Source organism: Centruroides vittatus, unplaced genomic scaffold, assembly GCF_030686945.1.
Source record: "Centruroides vittatus isolate TY-2023 unplaced genomic scaffold, ASM3068694v2 contig_602, whole genome shotgun sequence".
NCBI classification, from domain to species: domain Eukaryota; kingdom Metazoa; phylum Arthropoda; class Arachnida; order Scorpiones; family Buthidae; genus Centruroides; species Centruroides vittatus.
In genome coordinates, this window is record NW_027122368.1 from 64,175 (window position 1) to 80,721 (window position 16,547).

General features: G+C 32.5%; 2 protein-coding genes across 2 annotated transcripts in view; one reads left to right on the forward strand and one right to left on the reverse strand.

The window, feature by feature from the left end:
• Positions 1-16,547, forward strand: part of LOC136979293 (hypoxia-inducible factor 1-alpha inhibitor-like) — a 73,200-nt gene that overhangs the window by 51,788 nt on the left and 4,865 nt on the right. Inside the window, exon 6 of the mRNA XM_067275235.1 lies at positions 9,018-9,125. Coding sequence (XP_067131336.1) covers positions 9,018-9,125 — 108 coding nt within the window. The remainder of the gene's footprint in view (positions 1-9,017; positions 9,126-16,547) is intronic.
• On the reverse strand, positions 12,592-14,417 carry LOC136979292 (zinc finger BED domain-containing protein 4-like). The gene is made up of 3 exons (XM_067275234.1): positions 13,654-14,417; positions 13,563-13,590; positions 12,592-13,521 (listed from the first exon to the last, which is right to left on the reverse strand). Exons 1-3 carry the CDS (start codon positions 14,028-14,030, stop codon positions 13,138-13,140), a joined length of 789 nt encoding a protein of 262 aa, XP_067131335.1. The 5' UTR covers positions 14,031-14,417; the 3' UTR covers positions 12,592-13,137.

A 16,547-nucleotide genomic window follows, 5' to 3' on the forward strand; every position in this document is an offset into this window, starting at 1 on the left:
GTCTAGGATTACAGCATATTGAGGAAGTGTGTAAGAATTGTTCGAATTCGTGCAAAAGTTTTTATCGACACGACCGAAATTCGTGTGTGATGAGATGCAAAAAATGTTGAAGAAATAGTTCTTGCATTCGAAGGAACCTTTAAAGGTAAATGTGGAAAAGTATCATGGAGTAGAATCTTTTCTTTTATATGGCATTACATTGCATTGGAATGCTCTTCAACCACCTCGGGTATTGCTGTAGGCATTTCGAATAAGGCTGCTGTCAACTGGTCCAACCATATACGTTTTATTACGCTAGTTGCTCTGCACAATATGACGTCGTTTAACCCCAGAACAGGAGACCATATGCAAAATATAGAAAGGCTATGGGGGTATTTAAAAAACAAAAAAAATCTACCAAAGCATTACACCGAGGATCTGTCAGACTCGTACTACATGTATTCCTTTATGTATAAAAAGATTTGTGGTTGGCCTTCAAAAAAAACCCGGGGAAAAGTTCTACACATTTGTGAACCATTTAAGTAAGATATATCCCGGTTCAGGACGAATTCCTTTGTGGGAAGAACCCGAGACAGTCCCTGCAGCCCCAGTTTCTAATATTAAGAAAAAAGTAAAAAAGGTGAAGAAAAGAGAGGAATGCAATATTACTGATGATAAGAACGATAAAAGTAGGAACGAGGGCCGAAAAAAGAACAACAGAAAGACAAGTAGTCAAACGGTATCAATTTCTGTCCAAACCAAGCGTCTGAAAAAAAAAAAAGAACAGTAGCATGCACAATGACGTAAGCAATAACATTATATTTATCGTTTATTTTTTTAATATTTCGAAATAGTAATTATTTTAACAAAATCCTTAAATTCTAAAATCGGGATTTAGTATTTAATAAATCGCGGAGCATATCACATGATCATATCTGCTCCATCGTAAATCGCGGTCAAGATGGCCGCCATCGTTGATGTCACTAAGTAACCTGGATCGAGATTACCGGAAGGTCCGCCATCTTGGCTACCTAGGGTAACAGTAACCCTGAAGTATATTCATAAACAATATTAATTAAACAATGAGGATTGTATATAAGCATAAAAACATAAAACAAATCTGCTTACAAAATGCTGGCCAAAAAAGTCTGTGTACAAGTAGATATGGTGCAAGTTTGAAAAAGAAAATTCAAATTTATCAGTTATGCTGGCTTTCCACTTAGTGTGATTTTGAGGTCTATTGTCTTTGTCACTGCTAATGTGTAGTAAAATCACCTTTAAGTACTTCAGCAACAGAATACTGAGAAAATATATATGAGGGCAGTTTTTTTTTCAAGCTCTGATGGTCCATAAAACAAAGACAAGTGTAAATAACAAAATGAATTTATTACCAAAAGTTAGGTACAAACATGGTTACTTTTCAACATAATCACCGTGAAGATTGAGGAATTTGTCATATCTGTGGACAAGCTTTTCCATCCTCTCTTCATAGAATGTTGCCGCCAGTGAATTGAGATGGCCTTAACAACATTGTTTTGAAGATCATCATTAGTCTCAAACTGCTGCCCTGCTAGCCACATTTTCAGTTCAGGAAAGTAATGGAAGTCTTCACCACCTTTAAACACCCAGCATATAGCCCCGATTTAGCACCGAGCAACTTTCACCTCTTTCCTGAACAGGAAAAGTGGCTAGGAGGGCAGAGGTTCGAGACTAATGACGATCTTAAAAAAAACGTTAGGGCCCATTTCAAGTCATTGGCAGTAACATTCTATGACAAGGGGATGGGAAAAGCTCATCTGCAGATATGACAAGTGACTCAATCTTTACAGTGATTATGTCGAAAAGTAACCATGTCTGTACCTAACTTTTGGTAATAAATTCATTTTGTTATTTATACTTGTCTTTTTTTTTTATAGGCCATTTGAGCTTGAAAAAAAACAGCCTATGTATTTTTGCATTGTGATTCTGTCACAGCCAATTGACTTGCAGCACCCGTAATGATGTGAAAATTTGAAAAAGGTGCGAATAAAAATAAATGGTAAATATTAGATGATCTGATACTGTTATTGAAAAACTGTTGGATGATATCAATGCCATCTTATTCTTAAAGTTAAACAAAGACTCAAATTATAAAAATAAGAATGTAATGATAGAAGTATGGAAGCAAATGGCTTTTAATAGTGGCAGATGAGGTAAGATATTAGTATTAAATAAGGATGCACAGATAAGCAAAATAACCATTTACCGATTAATCAGTCACGCATTATCGGCCGATTAGTGTTAATAATTTATTGTATTAATAGGTAATTACATTATGATTATTATCGCATGAAATTACCGTATTAGCCCGAATATAACGCGATATTTTTCGACCATTTATTTTCTGTTAAAAAATGACTCGCGCTAAATTCGTGGTTCAAGTAATGGAATGTGTATCAACAAGGACATTTTCTCTATCAGAGATTGAAATGCTACTTAAATTAAAATGATAAATTATTATTTTGGGAAACTTTTTAATTCTAATTAATGGCCAAATCAAAACCCCTCATGGCTTCCAGTATTGCTTGGAAATTTTTTAGGAAAGATAAAACGAGAAGATTTCCAAGTTCAATTTGTGCCAGGCTTCTATATTGAGAGATGGAAAAAATGCTAAAACTTTTACCAATAAAAACATGATAAATCATCTGAAAAAATGCCATCATGAAAACTTTTTAAAATAAACTTAAAGATGAAAAAAGAAAGTTTTGAAAGAAAAGAAGCAGGATGTTTATCAGTAACAATGAAAACTCATATCCAAAGACAAGCTACTTTAACTCAATTAATAGAGAAGCAAAAATTGTGGGATATAAATGATTAATGATCCAAAGAAGTCCATCACTTGATTGGAGAAATGATAAGTGTAGATATACAGTCATACTCTGTCGTGTCTGATTTAGGATTTCAAAGATTACTAAAAAATTGTTCCTAATTAAAATATTCCCAACAGAAAAATATGTTTCTAAAAATATCACCCCTGATATATTTCAAAAAGTTCAGTCAAAAATTCGGAAAGCTATCGATGACGCAAAATATATTTCTTTAACCGCTGATATTTGGACAGCAACTACAAATAATTCTCCATTTTTAAGTGTAACAGCCCCACTGGTTGAAGGATGATTTTCAGCAAGAAAGAGCTGTTTTGCGGATCATTACCTTTGAAGGCTCCCACAAGCTAGACAGATCAGTGAACAGATAAACATTGTTTTTGAACAGTATAAGTTGAAAAGTGAGAAGATATTCTTAGTGCTGAGAGATTCTGGAGCAAATATGGTATCAGGAATTGCAACTTAGAGGTATTATCATGCTTTACACATACACTGCAGCTGACACTAAATGAATGCAAATTTTCTCAACAAGATGTGAAAACTATAATCACAGTTAATAGAAATATTATCACACATTTTAATCGTTCTGCTGTAGCTATAAGCAAATTGGAAGATTTACAAGTCAAGTTAGGTTTGCAGAAACACAAATTAATTCAAGATGTTTCTACTCACTGGAATTCTACATACTACGTGTTGCAAAAAAACTTGGAACAGCAAAAAGTCCTTGTCACGTATGATATAGATAATAAAATTTCCACGTTGAGCACATATTAGTGGTCTCTCGTTGAAAAAATTGTTCTACTTCTAAAACCATTCGAAGAAATTACTGTGGAAGCCAGCAACCGAGAAACCACTTCATCTTCAATAATTCACACAATAGAGACTTTGAAATTATTATCATCATCAAACGCAAAGGGCATTAGTTTCTTTAATGGCATTAATACCACAATACGATTAGAAAATTCAATAAAAAAACGATTTTCAGCATATATAGAAAACAAATCTTTATGTTTGTCATCTTTATTAGATTCAAGATTCAAAATAAAATTTGGAAAAAAAAAAAATGGTAGAGGAAATAAAAAGATGGACAATCGATAGCTCAGATAATGTTGATAATTCAAAATCTCAAGAAGAATTAAATCCTGAAGCTTCCATTTCTGGAGGTGGTCAAAATGGAGGAGAATCTCTAAGTTTTTCTAATTTATTTGATGAATTAGCTTCTGGTAAATGAAAAAATAAATAAGAGCATGTTTTTAAAAAGGAAGAAAAAATGAAACAAACGAACAAATGTTTCGATCAAGAATTAGAAAAATATTTACATTTACCTCTTATATAAAGACATAGTGACCCATTTTTGTGGTAAAGTTCAAAAGAGCTTTTTCGTAGTTTTAGCAAAACAGCTATGAAATATCTAAGTTCCCTAGCATCTTTCATTGAAAGTGAAAGAATTTTCAGCACTGGAGGTAACATTTATGAGCCAGCAAGAAATAGGCTATGCCCTAAAAATGATGAAATTCTCATGTTTTTGCATCACAATTTAAAGGTTTTAAAGTTTGAATAGTAAATTTGTATTGGTTTTATATATTTAAAGTTTAAGCTTTAAATAAAGAGATAGCTTTGAATAGGTTATATTATACCTTATAATATGTATTGATAAAAGAAATAATTTAACTTAAAATGTTTTAATAGTCAGTTTGTCATGTGATATATAATAAATATATCAGGTCAGTCCATAAGTTCATGCATATTTTTATCTGCAAAAAAAACAGCAAAAGTTTTTAATTAAATTTTATTTCAATTTATAATGTATTCACCATTATTTTGTACAATTTCTTGCCATCTAGATGGTAGCTTTTTAATCCCATCTTCATAAAATGATTTCGGTTTTGAATCAAAATATTCAGAAATAGCCTTTTTTACATTGTTCTCATCCTCAAAAGTTTTCCCTTTTAAAAAATTCTGCAAACTGCAAAAAAGATGATAATCACTGGGAGCAATATCTGGCGAATATTTTAGATGAGGTAAAATTTCCCAGTTGTAGTTTTCAAGTTTCTGTACAGTTATTTTTGCAGCGTGTGGTCTGGCATTGTTATGCTGCAAGAGAACCTGCTTTCTGTTCACTAACGACGGTCGATTTTTTCAATTTTTCATTTAAACGCTCTAATTGCTCACAATGCATTTGAGCTGTAATTGTTTGATTAGGTTCTAACAGCTCAAAGTGAATTACACCTGACATATCCCACCAAACAGACAAAAGAGTTTTTTTTTGGATGCAACCCACCTTTTGCAGTCGGTTTTGGCTACTTGTCGTGATCCATCCATTGTCTTTTTCTCGTCACATTATTATAGAGGATCCATTTTTCGTCTCCAGTAACAGCCTGCCAAGAAAAGGTTCTAAAGCAATACGGGATAAAAGAGACGTGCAAACGTTTACACGTTGTTGAAGGTTAGCTATCGACAGTTCGTGTGGTACCCATTTTCCTAGCTTTGAAACTTTTTTGATTTGTTGTAGGTGTCTATGAACAGTTCCATGAGATGAATTTAAACGTTCCACAATTTCATCAACTGTTAAAGATGGTTCTGCTTCAACTAGTGCAGAGAGAGCATCATCGTCAAAGTCGACGGATCTTCCAGTACGAGCCTTATCCTCCACACTAAAATCATTGTTTCTAAATCTTTCAAACCACTTCTGCGCAGTCCTTGCACTAATTACAATTTGATTATGTACAGTATTTATTTTTTGGCTGCATTTGTAGCATTCTCGCCACTTAAAAATAAAAAGTATAAAACATGTCTTTTATATTCGTCGGTTACTTCCATTTTAACGAAAATAAACAACTGAAATGTTCACAATTCTGAACAGTATTATATGAATGAGATCCAATTTAACACTTCAGTGTAAAAATTATCACATTATACTGACATTTTTAACAGCAAAACAAGATTTTTCTCAAGGTCATAAAAATGTGCATGGACTTATGGACTGACCTGATATAAGAGAAATTTATTATTTTTTATTACTAGCCTTATACATGACATTCTAACAAAAATTTAAAATGCAAAATTGCCCAATTATTCAAACTGATTAATTGGTGAAATGGCCAATTACTGATTACTTACCAATTAATCGGTGCATCCTTAGTATTAAATGTAAAAAAAAATTAAATTGAATAATATAAAACTTTATTTTAAGTTAAAAGTTTTTCTGCCATTTTAAAAATTCCTGTAATTCATTGCAAATCATCATTTATTTTGCACAAAATATGTAGGCATTTTGGGCAGCAATTGTATTGCTCTAATAATCATCAGATGATGGTGATATGATTGTGCTGTGTGGAGATCCAACATACTAGCTATTATGCATTATAAATTATGTCAGTTATGTAACTGTTTGTAATTTTAAGAAGAAAAAAAAGTTCACAAAGAAAATATTGATTAGATAAGAAAAATCACCTATTTTGGTTTTTCACAGTAGGTTTGATACCACAAAAATGTTTTCGACCTATTCATAGGTCTTCCTCAGTTAAAACAAACAAACTGAATACAGAAATAGCATTTTAAGATTAAAATACAACAAAGTACTTTTTTATTTTGGTGCCTAATGCCTATCTCTAGACCAAATTATTCAGTACAGGTATCCCTTGTAAAACATGATAGGTGCGTTCCAAAAAAATGCTGTGTTATTAAAATCCGTGCTATATGAAACAAAGAACGAATGCAAAACATGGGGCCTGGTTCCAGAAGTCACCAAAAGTATACTATTTTTTTCTTTTTGTTATTAAGAGAGACATGTTTGTTAAAACAATCAATAATTTATTTCCAATTAATAATTACAGTACTTTTAACTGTAATTGTTACTTATCACATGTTAATATTAATTTTAATTAAATGATGGCATTTTCTTTTTCTAAACTATTCTTGTCATCTGACATTTTTAGTTGATCTTGATCAGCAACATCTTCAACTGTTTGGCCAAATTTATTTTTTCTTCAGATTAGAATTCTTCAAATTAGAAGTTAAGACTATTTACAAAAATATTTAATTTTTGAGTCTATCATTAATCCTTTTAACACAACCACAGAAGTACCCATTACATTGGTTTGAAGAAAACTTCTGTGGGTTCACCGGGAGGTCGGACGGAGTCGGACCTCCTTTTTCTCGGTCAACAGGTCGGTAAAACCTGCCCACGGTCAAGGATGGCTGTCCAGTCTGGAACTAATTGCTTGTCAGGTCGAGTGGAGGAGGAGAGTGGGCTCGTTGATAAGACAGAGGCGATATTCAAATAAATGACACCAGTTAAAACAACAAACAGAATTTATTACTAGACAATAAAGAACAGTTACACATAATAACATCGATAGAACTATAATGGACTAAATTAGGAGTTTACGAACCCGAGAGAGAGTTTACAAAGTATTGGTCGTCATACCTCGTCAAAGGATTGTCGGTGAAATGGAAGGAGTCCGTTCGAATCAAATCGTCGACGGCGGAGAGGGCCTTGCAGGGTTCGAGTTCGAATGGAGGCGGGAGCCACGAACGACCCCTCTGTCCTCGCTCCCCTCCTTTTTATTTCGTCCCCTCGTTAATTTTCTTGCCAATTAGCAAATTTTGTCTTTAGTTCTGTTCTGACTCAGTTTCGAGTTTTGAGGGGAGGGGAAATACAGTCATTCCCCTAAGACAGGTTGGCTTTTGGTTTGGAATTTGGTTGTTGATGTCGAAATAAAGACTAATAGAAATTTAAATTTATATTTTGCCGGTAGATTCGGATTTTCACACTTCATTAAAAAACAAATAACAATAGGTAAAATTCACACTATTAAAAACAATTAAAACGTCAGCTTTTTATTTTGAACTACCAGATACAAAATGTATGGTGTACCCAAAAGCTGTCCACGAAGAAAAATTGTAGGATATTGTAGGAAAAATTGTATAAAAAATGGACTAATAACAAGTCATAAACTTCCAACAAATTTTAAGATTTTGCAGATCGGTATTGTTAAAACACTTCATTGACTCGTAATGGTTGAAAAACATGATGTTTGCATTCCACACGCATTGAGTGAAAGAAAAAAAAACTGGATAGAGAATAATTTTGTCTAACCACGATAGGCAACTCTAGAATTTTGTTTTATTTTTAATTTACTTTAAATTACTTGCTTGTATTTATCATAAAAAATCTTTTATAGATGACAAAATAAAAATAAGTTATTAATTGAAAATTTCTTTAATGGGTTGCATTGTTCAGTTGAGTACTGAGCAATTCCCCTCCCCTTGTTGTTGTTCTTCTTCTTCTTGAATTTGTGTTCGAGTATTGAGATACAGCCGTATTTTGTTTGTCATTTTTATGAATGATTACTTTTCTACAGATAAAAAAAGGTTAATAACACTTTCCTAAAAGTGTTTAAATGAACTTCACAAAAAACAAAGACTAATGTATAAAAACGAAATGTAGTCTTAAATACTTAAGCCTGAAAGTGACAACAATAGTATCTGGTTTCCTATCAACAAGGAAGAAAAACATTGCACTGTCAGTTTTTCTGAAAGTGAACCTGACGAAAGGCAAACAGATTTCAATATTATAAAATCCAAGCACAAATTGAGATGGCACATTTGCTTGCTTGTATAAAAAATATAGAATAATGGAGTTTACACTTAAAAATTGTGAAATTTTGTACAAAGAATTTCCTTATTTCTTGAACTGTGTTAGAGCAAAACCGGAAGTTGTGTTATACTGGGGATATCCCCATTTTTTAAACTGTGTTATAGAAGCACTGTGTTGTACAAGGAATACCTGTATTTAATTATTAGTAATACTGGTAATATAGGCCAATGTAATCTGGTAATCATTTGGCTTTAATATAAATATAACTTTTGGGCTTAGAGATGTTTTTATATGTTTGAATGCAGACTTTTTTTGTTTTAAATTTCTGTATCTTATTTATTATTATTCATTATATTATGTGTAGTGTTAGTTACTTTTTAATTTCTTATTTTATATGTAGTGCTTATGTAGACAATTACAATATATATAGACAGTATTCTGAAACATGCTGCTTTTGCATCTTAAAGACAATTGATGACTTTATTAACCGCTATACACACTTTTTGGAATCATTGTAATTTAAATATATTTGTTTTAAAAAATTAATAATGTTGTGCTTCTTTATTTTTTAGTCTGGACCAACTGGTAAAATCAAATATCCTTTAAATGGACATCAAAAAATGGCAATTATGAGAAATATAGAGAAAATGCTTGTAGAAGCTTTAAAAGATGTTAATGAGGTACTTCATTTTTTTTTCATACAGTTGTAAGAATAGTCGTCTTGATTTTCCGAGGTGATATTGATTAGATTACCTTGGATAGTCAAAGTTTGGATTATGGAATGTTTGGTAAATTGATGTATCTGAATCCAGTTTTATTAAATTAATAATACATACGACATACTGTATTTTTACAGTAGACTCACTCACTCACTGAACATAATGACCTTTAAATTATATAAAACACTTTGTAATATGATATATAACTATATTTCTTAAAGTGAATGCAAACTTATAATTACATTTAAAAATTTCTTTAATAGTTTTTAAAATACTCTGGATAATTTCCATGGTCAATGATGAAATTTTAAAATTAATAGGACCTTTCTCAAGTATTGGACATACTTCAGTCAAGATTCATGAAATGAACTATACTGTATAATGTACTCTTGCTTTTATTTAATTTCCCAATTTCATGTCAATTAAAACAAAACCTCAGTCAGATGTGTCTTAGTTAATTGCAAGTTTAGCATAATCTAATTTTATAGCTATTTTAATTTTTAGATATTAATTCCTTTTTTTTTTCAGTTTATTCAAGTTTTATTTATAGAAATTTTGATAATTTAAAGTTTTAAGTATTTAAGTGAATTCCGTGAGACATATCCAATATGCATTAAATATGGCAGTATTTGATACTTTCTCTTCTGTGTTTGAAATTGTATGGATCTGAAGCTGAACTGTAGAATTTCAAAAATATTTGTCTACAGGATAGTTATAAGTAAACAGGAAGTGTTTAGAGCTCTGTGTAGAAAGAACTATTTACCAAATGCAACTGAATTTGCTGTACTTGCTTTCCTGATTATGTGATTTCGATTTGCAAACAAGATTTGGTTTTAGAATTTCTCAATGGAGAAATTTGATGCTAATGTTACTGCAATTTGCATATTACATAAGTTGTCAAAGAAATTTGGGCAATATAGTAAAGTTGAGACACAAAGTACAATGATTTTATTGCAATTTAGTGTGGCAGTTACATATTCTGTCAGCTGTAACCATTCACAGGTTACAATGTCACCTATGGTAATTTTGAACGTGTTAAGTATTTTTCAAGTGTTTGAAACTAGTCATAAGTACTGAAAACATCTGCTTTGCTGTTGAATATTTAAAATGTTTTTTCTTTTTTCCTCATATTTCTTTCATCATCATTTGTATTTTAATGTTCTTTAAACAACATAATAGTCTTATTACTTTATAAAAATTATCTTGACATGAGGACAACAAATTTAACTTCTATATTATCTGAACTTATTATTTATATGTACTGTATATTACCAAATAAATGTTTTAGTCATATTCCTACAAATGAATAAATGCTACAGCATTTACTTGAAGCATAAAAAAACGTTGGTTTTCTTACATTTGCAAGTTCACTTGACATTGCCCAGATGCTTCAGTGGGGGAGCAGTGGCAACTCAGTATGGTAATTTGCACCATTGAATGCATATTACTGTTCAGTAAAGTATGTTGAAGCCAATGTATTAATGTTTGTTTTATCCCTTCAAAAGAAAATTTAATATTTCAGTTTTTCAGTTGCCAGAGTTGCCAACCACAGTTTTATTCTTTATTCATTACATGGAATAGACAAAAGTTACAGATAGGGACATTTTGTATAATAAATTCTAAATGAAATGCTAACAGCTAATAAGGTTGAATTCAAATGTTTACCAAATACAAATGATCCACTTGAACTTAAAAGTGTGTTGCTTGTGGGCAAACTAATGAACATTATTTTTTTTTCATACCCTTTGCATCAAATTGTGCATACTTTTCAGTTTGTTCTTGTATAATGTATGAAGAAACTTTAAAACAATGAATGGTTCATAAAGATGTGAAAATAATTATTCTATAGGAGACAAAATAGCTACGATAAACAACGTCATCATCTTTATTACTTGTGTGAGAGACATCTGCAACAACAGAAGAATGTGACATTGATGACATCTGTGGTTGTGACAAAACTCCAGTGTGATTCAAAGGAATGACAATACAAGAATAAATCAGTCTGATTCCAAAGTGCAGCACATCTTTTCATGTCCGTGCTGACAAATGGACATGAAAAGATGTGCTGCACTATGATGCTCACTGCTAAGACCAATGGTAAGAAGGTACAACTGAATGTTGTTTTGAAATAAATGTGACCTCTTTCTAGTCAACCAGTGGCCCTGGTTGACTAGAAAGAGGTCACATATATAACTATCAGAAACACATTTATTATAGAACAAGAACATCAACTATAAGGAAGAAGCTAGTCCTGTCCCCTCAACTTACTATAGAAAAATGGAATAAAAAAATTCCTTCCTTAGTTAAACAGTCCTGCAGGTGCCCAGAATGACAAGTTTCTTGATGTATGTGCAGGAATAAGAAGTCATACTAATGGTCAGCAGACATGAGCCAGGGTAGATGTAGGTAGAGTTTGAACTGCAAGCAAAGGAAATGTATCAGAAGAGTTTGAGAGGCTGGTGTATCATTTGGTAGAATTGATGTCAAGCATCTGGTCTAAATGTTGATGTTGGAACTGTGAGTGCAAAATAGACAACAAAGGGCAGAAATAATAGCAGAACTCTTTGTGAAGAGTGTGTGTTCCACTTTGATCCATTTAGAAGTTGCAATTATCAAATTATCATGTGTCTGAAGAATGGACCATAAAGTCAACATGAAGTCTGGAGCAGCATTTCTCAAACTATGGGTTATGAAGCAATGTTGGGTCAAATTAAAATTTTAATGGATTGCAAAATGTTACCTTTCACAGAACATTTTTTGAATTGTTTTAATTCATAAAAGTTTTTATTAAGCAGGCTCTGATCTTCCAGAGCTAATAAGAGAACAAAAAGAACTGAAGTAAGCAATGAACGCTCTTCCTAAATCTTTGGCTGACAGTTTGGTCATTGACATAGAAGCAGTAGCAACATATGACAATATTCTGGAAGTCTATGACTGCTTAACTGATCTACTGCAAACTTGATATTCTGTACCCAAAACATGAGAAAGATTCCATTAATTCCTCATCCAAAGCAGATAATGATATTTTGGCAGAAGTGAACCAGCAGAAACAACCCATGCATGTCACAGCATTGCAGTATGTTGATGAACTGAACATTATGCATAATGAACCTGCACTGATTGGAAGGTTATTTGAAGAGAGTTGTTTAGTCAAAAACACCAAACTCAGTGCAGAATAACATTGTTGAAACAGTAAAAGTTAACAGACTTTTTTAAAAAGTTTGAGATTGGATGATACGATATCAAATTGTGCAGTACTGTATAACACAGGCAGTGCACATGCCTGTGTTATATAGTATCATACTTTCTGGTATATAAGACGACCCCTGACTTTACAGTTAAAATTAGTGATGTAATGAATATTTGGTTACTATTCGGTATTCAGCCTATATTCGTACCAAATATTTAAATCACTATTCGGCCGAATACCTAAAAACGGGAATAAGAAATAACAAAAACACAGTAAATTAATCATTTTGGTAACTTTTATTAATGCTGAACATACATTTCAAGTTCGAGAAAGTGCAATTTTTTGCTTATTTATCTAAAAGATCAAAGGAAAAGTAATATAACTAAGTTATTTTTTTAAGAGATCAAAAAAAGGTAACAAATCAAATGAAAACTACCTACTTATTATGTAGTTTAGTCATCTATATACTTGTATATAAAAGAACAAGTTTTGATAGGATAATTAATGCAGAGCCAAAAGTACTGGTGCTAGAAACTTAAAAATTTGAGGGTGTGTTCCTTTTGTAAAGTTTAGGCGTACTAAGAAAAGATTTTACGAAATTCAACCCTAAAGGAGTGAAAAAGGGTAAAAAAATTTGTATGAAAATTTTTACTGCGTGGGCACATTAGATCAAAACTTAGGTCTTAAAATGTAAAAAAAATAATAATGATCTGTAATTTTATGAAATCATCCTTTATTATAAACTTGAGAATTAAATTAACTTTTTTGTTTCATTGTACAAAATTATTTATCATAACTGAAGTCAATAAGTAGTAAGTTATGGTGCAGAAAAATCAACTTTTCTGCATTTTTGGAAAGAAATCTGTTCTTCTTTTCTTTGTATATGTTTCCTGCTTCACTAAAAAGCCTCTCTGAATACACACTGCTTGCAGGAGCTGATAAGTACTTAGCAGTCAGTTTGACTAAACATTGGGAAAATTTAGATTTATGTGTAGCCCACCAGGCAAATGGATCGTCGTTTCTCTTTAAAGTTTTCATGCTCATGTACTTATCAAGGTCGTCTGCTATGGTGTTCTTTGAAGTCGAAGCTATTCCGACTCTGTTGTCATCATTGGTGAAGTTCTCAGCAACTACTTCATCATAGTACTCCAGAAATATGTATGAATGCTTTGTCCAGGCTCATCAGTTCTTTTATGTTTAGACTGCACGGGAGAAGAACGTATGCTTTCATCGCTACTGGTATCATAGTCTGAAACTAAATCTTCTAGCAGAATGTACTGTCCAGCTCTTTCTTTTTACAATTGGTTTGTGAAGAAATTCATCTTAAACCTTGGATCTAACAAAGTTGATATCAGGATGTTTTTATTATTGTCAATCTGTGAAAACCATTGTTTTATCCCTTGTTGCATGGCAATTGCAAAAAACTTTAATTTAGGTGCTAGGTCAGAAGACATGGCCTTGTTGCAGTAACAGTTGAGAGTAACAACACGGGGAATAATTTCAGATAAGCAGGAGTAGTTTGAGCTAGTAATTTTTGTTATCTCTTCAAATGGCTTTAATAATTTCAGTAATTGGTCTACAATCTCCCACTGCTCTGCAGTCAGATTAGATATGTTTGTTGTATCAGTTAGATAGAGGGAAATAGCTCGTTTTTGTTCAAGAAGCCTTTCTAACATATAAAAGATAGAATTCCACCGTGTTGTTATATCTTGCACTAAATTATGCTTGGATATTCCCAGCTCTTCCTGAATTTTTTTTCAGTTTTTCTTGTGCCAGAACTTGAATGATTAAAGTGGGTTACTATTTTTTGTCCCACAGCAATAGTTTCTTTGACCTCAGGTTGAATTTTGAGAGAGTCTTTGATTACTAACTGTAGTGTATGTATGAAGCAACAAGCAGAATTCATTTCAGCCTCACTGACAGCCTTAACAATATTGCACCCATTGTCATGGACAATGATGTGAATTTTTGATAAAGGGCATTCCCACCGGCTCAGTATTTGTTGCAGAGCATTTGCTATATTTTGCACAGTATGTTGCCCTTTAAAGTGTTTTACTTTAAGTGCAGCATGTCTCAAGTTAAAATCACTGCCAAGCCAGTGTGCAGTGAAACTGAGGAAACTGACAAAGTTTTGCAAGCATGTCCACATGTTGGTAGTGACTGATATATAATCTGTCTTCAAGCTTTTCTTTAATCTTTGTTACTACTTTTTCATAAAGTTTGGGAATTATTTTCTCTGAAAAGTATGGTCTACTTAGTATGGCATATCTTGGCAGGGTCTCATTTAACAATCTTTTAAAACCAGATCTTTCATCTATGTTCACTGGTTCATTATCAATTGCTATCATTTCGGCAATCATATAATGGTATTTCACAGCCTGAGGGTCATTTATATCCCACTTTTTTGTTTTTTCTTGGCAGTCGTAAAGAGTTAATTGCTTTGTGGACTGACTTGAACAGGGAACATCATCTGCTGTGTTTTATTTCGATGAGATAGATTTATGTATCTTCTGATACTTCTCCTTGTGCTTGTTCTTTAAATGATTTATCAAACCCGACGTTGAAGCTTTTTTCCCCGTACCTCCACAGGAAATTTTTGTATCACATACTTTGCACTGCACATTATGCAAATCTTCATCATTTTCTTCAAAGTAAATCCAAACTGAAGACTTTTTTTTAGTCATCACACTGTTCCAAAACAAACCTTTTAACTCTTTAAACACAAAGTCGGCCTAAATTGGCTTAATTCGTTCAAGACAAAGTCGGCCGAACAAAAAGTTGTTTTACTGGTTTCGTTTTACAAATTGACAAAAACAATAGCAACAAAATATCACAAAACTTCACAAGTAGAAACCTTCCAATAATATATTTGAACTGTTCCACAACTGGGGAGAAACTAGACCATATGTCCCCACTAAAGTATATCCTTAGGGTACTATTCAGTCTACAAATACATAGTAAAAACAAAATTTTAGTGCTTAAGGAGTTAAAAAGATCGATTGCAAATAAAATAACTTATAAGTTATAACTTACATCTAAATACCAACAATTGCCGAATCATATTGGGCTATTTACGGCTATTACATAAATTATACACCAATTTGGCACTAGAGGTAGACGTTAGGCGCCATTTCATATTAACTTTAATAATTATAATTTAATTAATTAATTTAAATAATTTAGACCTAGAATAATTTAGAATAATTTCAACTCAATTTCATATTTATTTTCACTTTGCGGTTCTTCTCTGTTCTTTTTCTGTTATTTACACGTGTAGGTCATTTCATTGTTATCCACATTTGATATCATCATTTATCACATACTGCCATGACGCTCTTGTCTGTCCGCTACAACTGTCAAGAATTAACGCGATTGGAGAAGCGTAGTGACAGCGGACCAATAGAGAGCAGGGTGCACGATCCTTGCCATAATGCAGTTTGCGCGTCAATTTTCGTACGTGCGTTAATCAAGCCGAATAGTTTAGCCGAATATTCAGCCATTCGGACATGCTCCTGGCCAAATATTCAGTATTCGGCCGAATATACTATTCATTACATCACTAGTTAAAATGAGTTTGGGATATACTCGTATAAGACTACTGTACTTTTCGACATATAAGACGACCCCCAACTTTTGAGAAGATTTTCCTGGGTTAAAAAGTCGTCTTATATGCCGGAAAATACGGTACTTGCATTACTTCGCCATGCCTAGAGGCATTACAATTTTTATCAAGAGTCTTTTCATTTAATTTAACTGTACTATACTAATTGTATTATTTGCAAAAACAAAGCTATCATGTGGCACTAATTGTAATATTGAGCCTAGAGACATTAAAATATAAAAAGAACTTGAATTGTAGTTTTCAATTATGGTATATACTGTACACAAGAATCCATATACCAAATTCCTGTAAGTTGGACACCAACTGGTTCCATTTCCAGTGTCTAATTTAGTGAGGTTTTATTGTAATTATAAAAACTAACAGCAAAAATAAGACCAACAATTGTTCTACAGGTGGACTGATCCGATTTGAGCCGTAATAGGGGTGAGGAAATCGAGCCGGAGGGACTTAAGCGTGCAGTCAAGCGCTCTGCAGGTTGACAAGACTAATCGCTCATCGCTTGCCTAAAACTGCGTGTGTAGCATAGGCCGTTTTTCTTTTAAAATTGTAAATTTGCCGCCACTGATCGTCA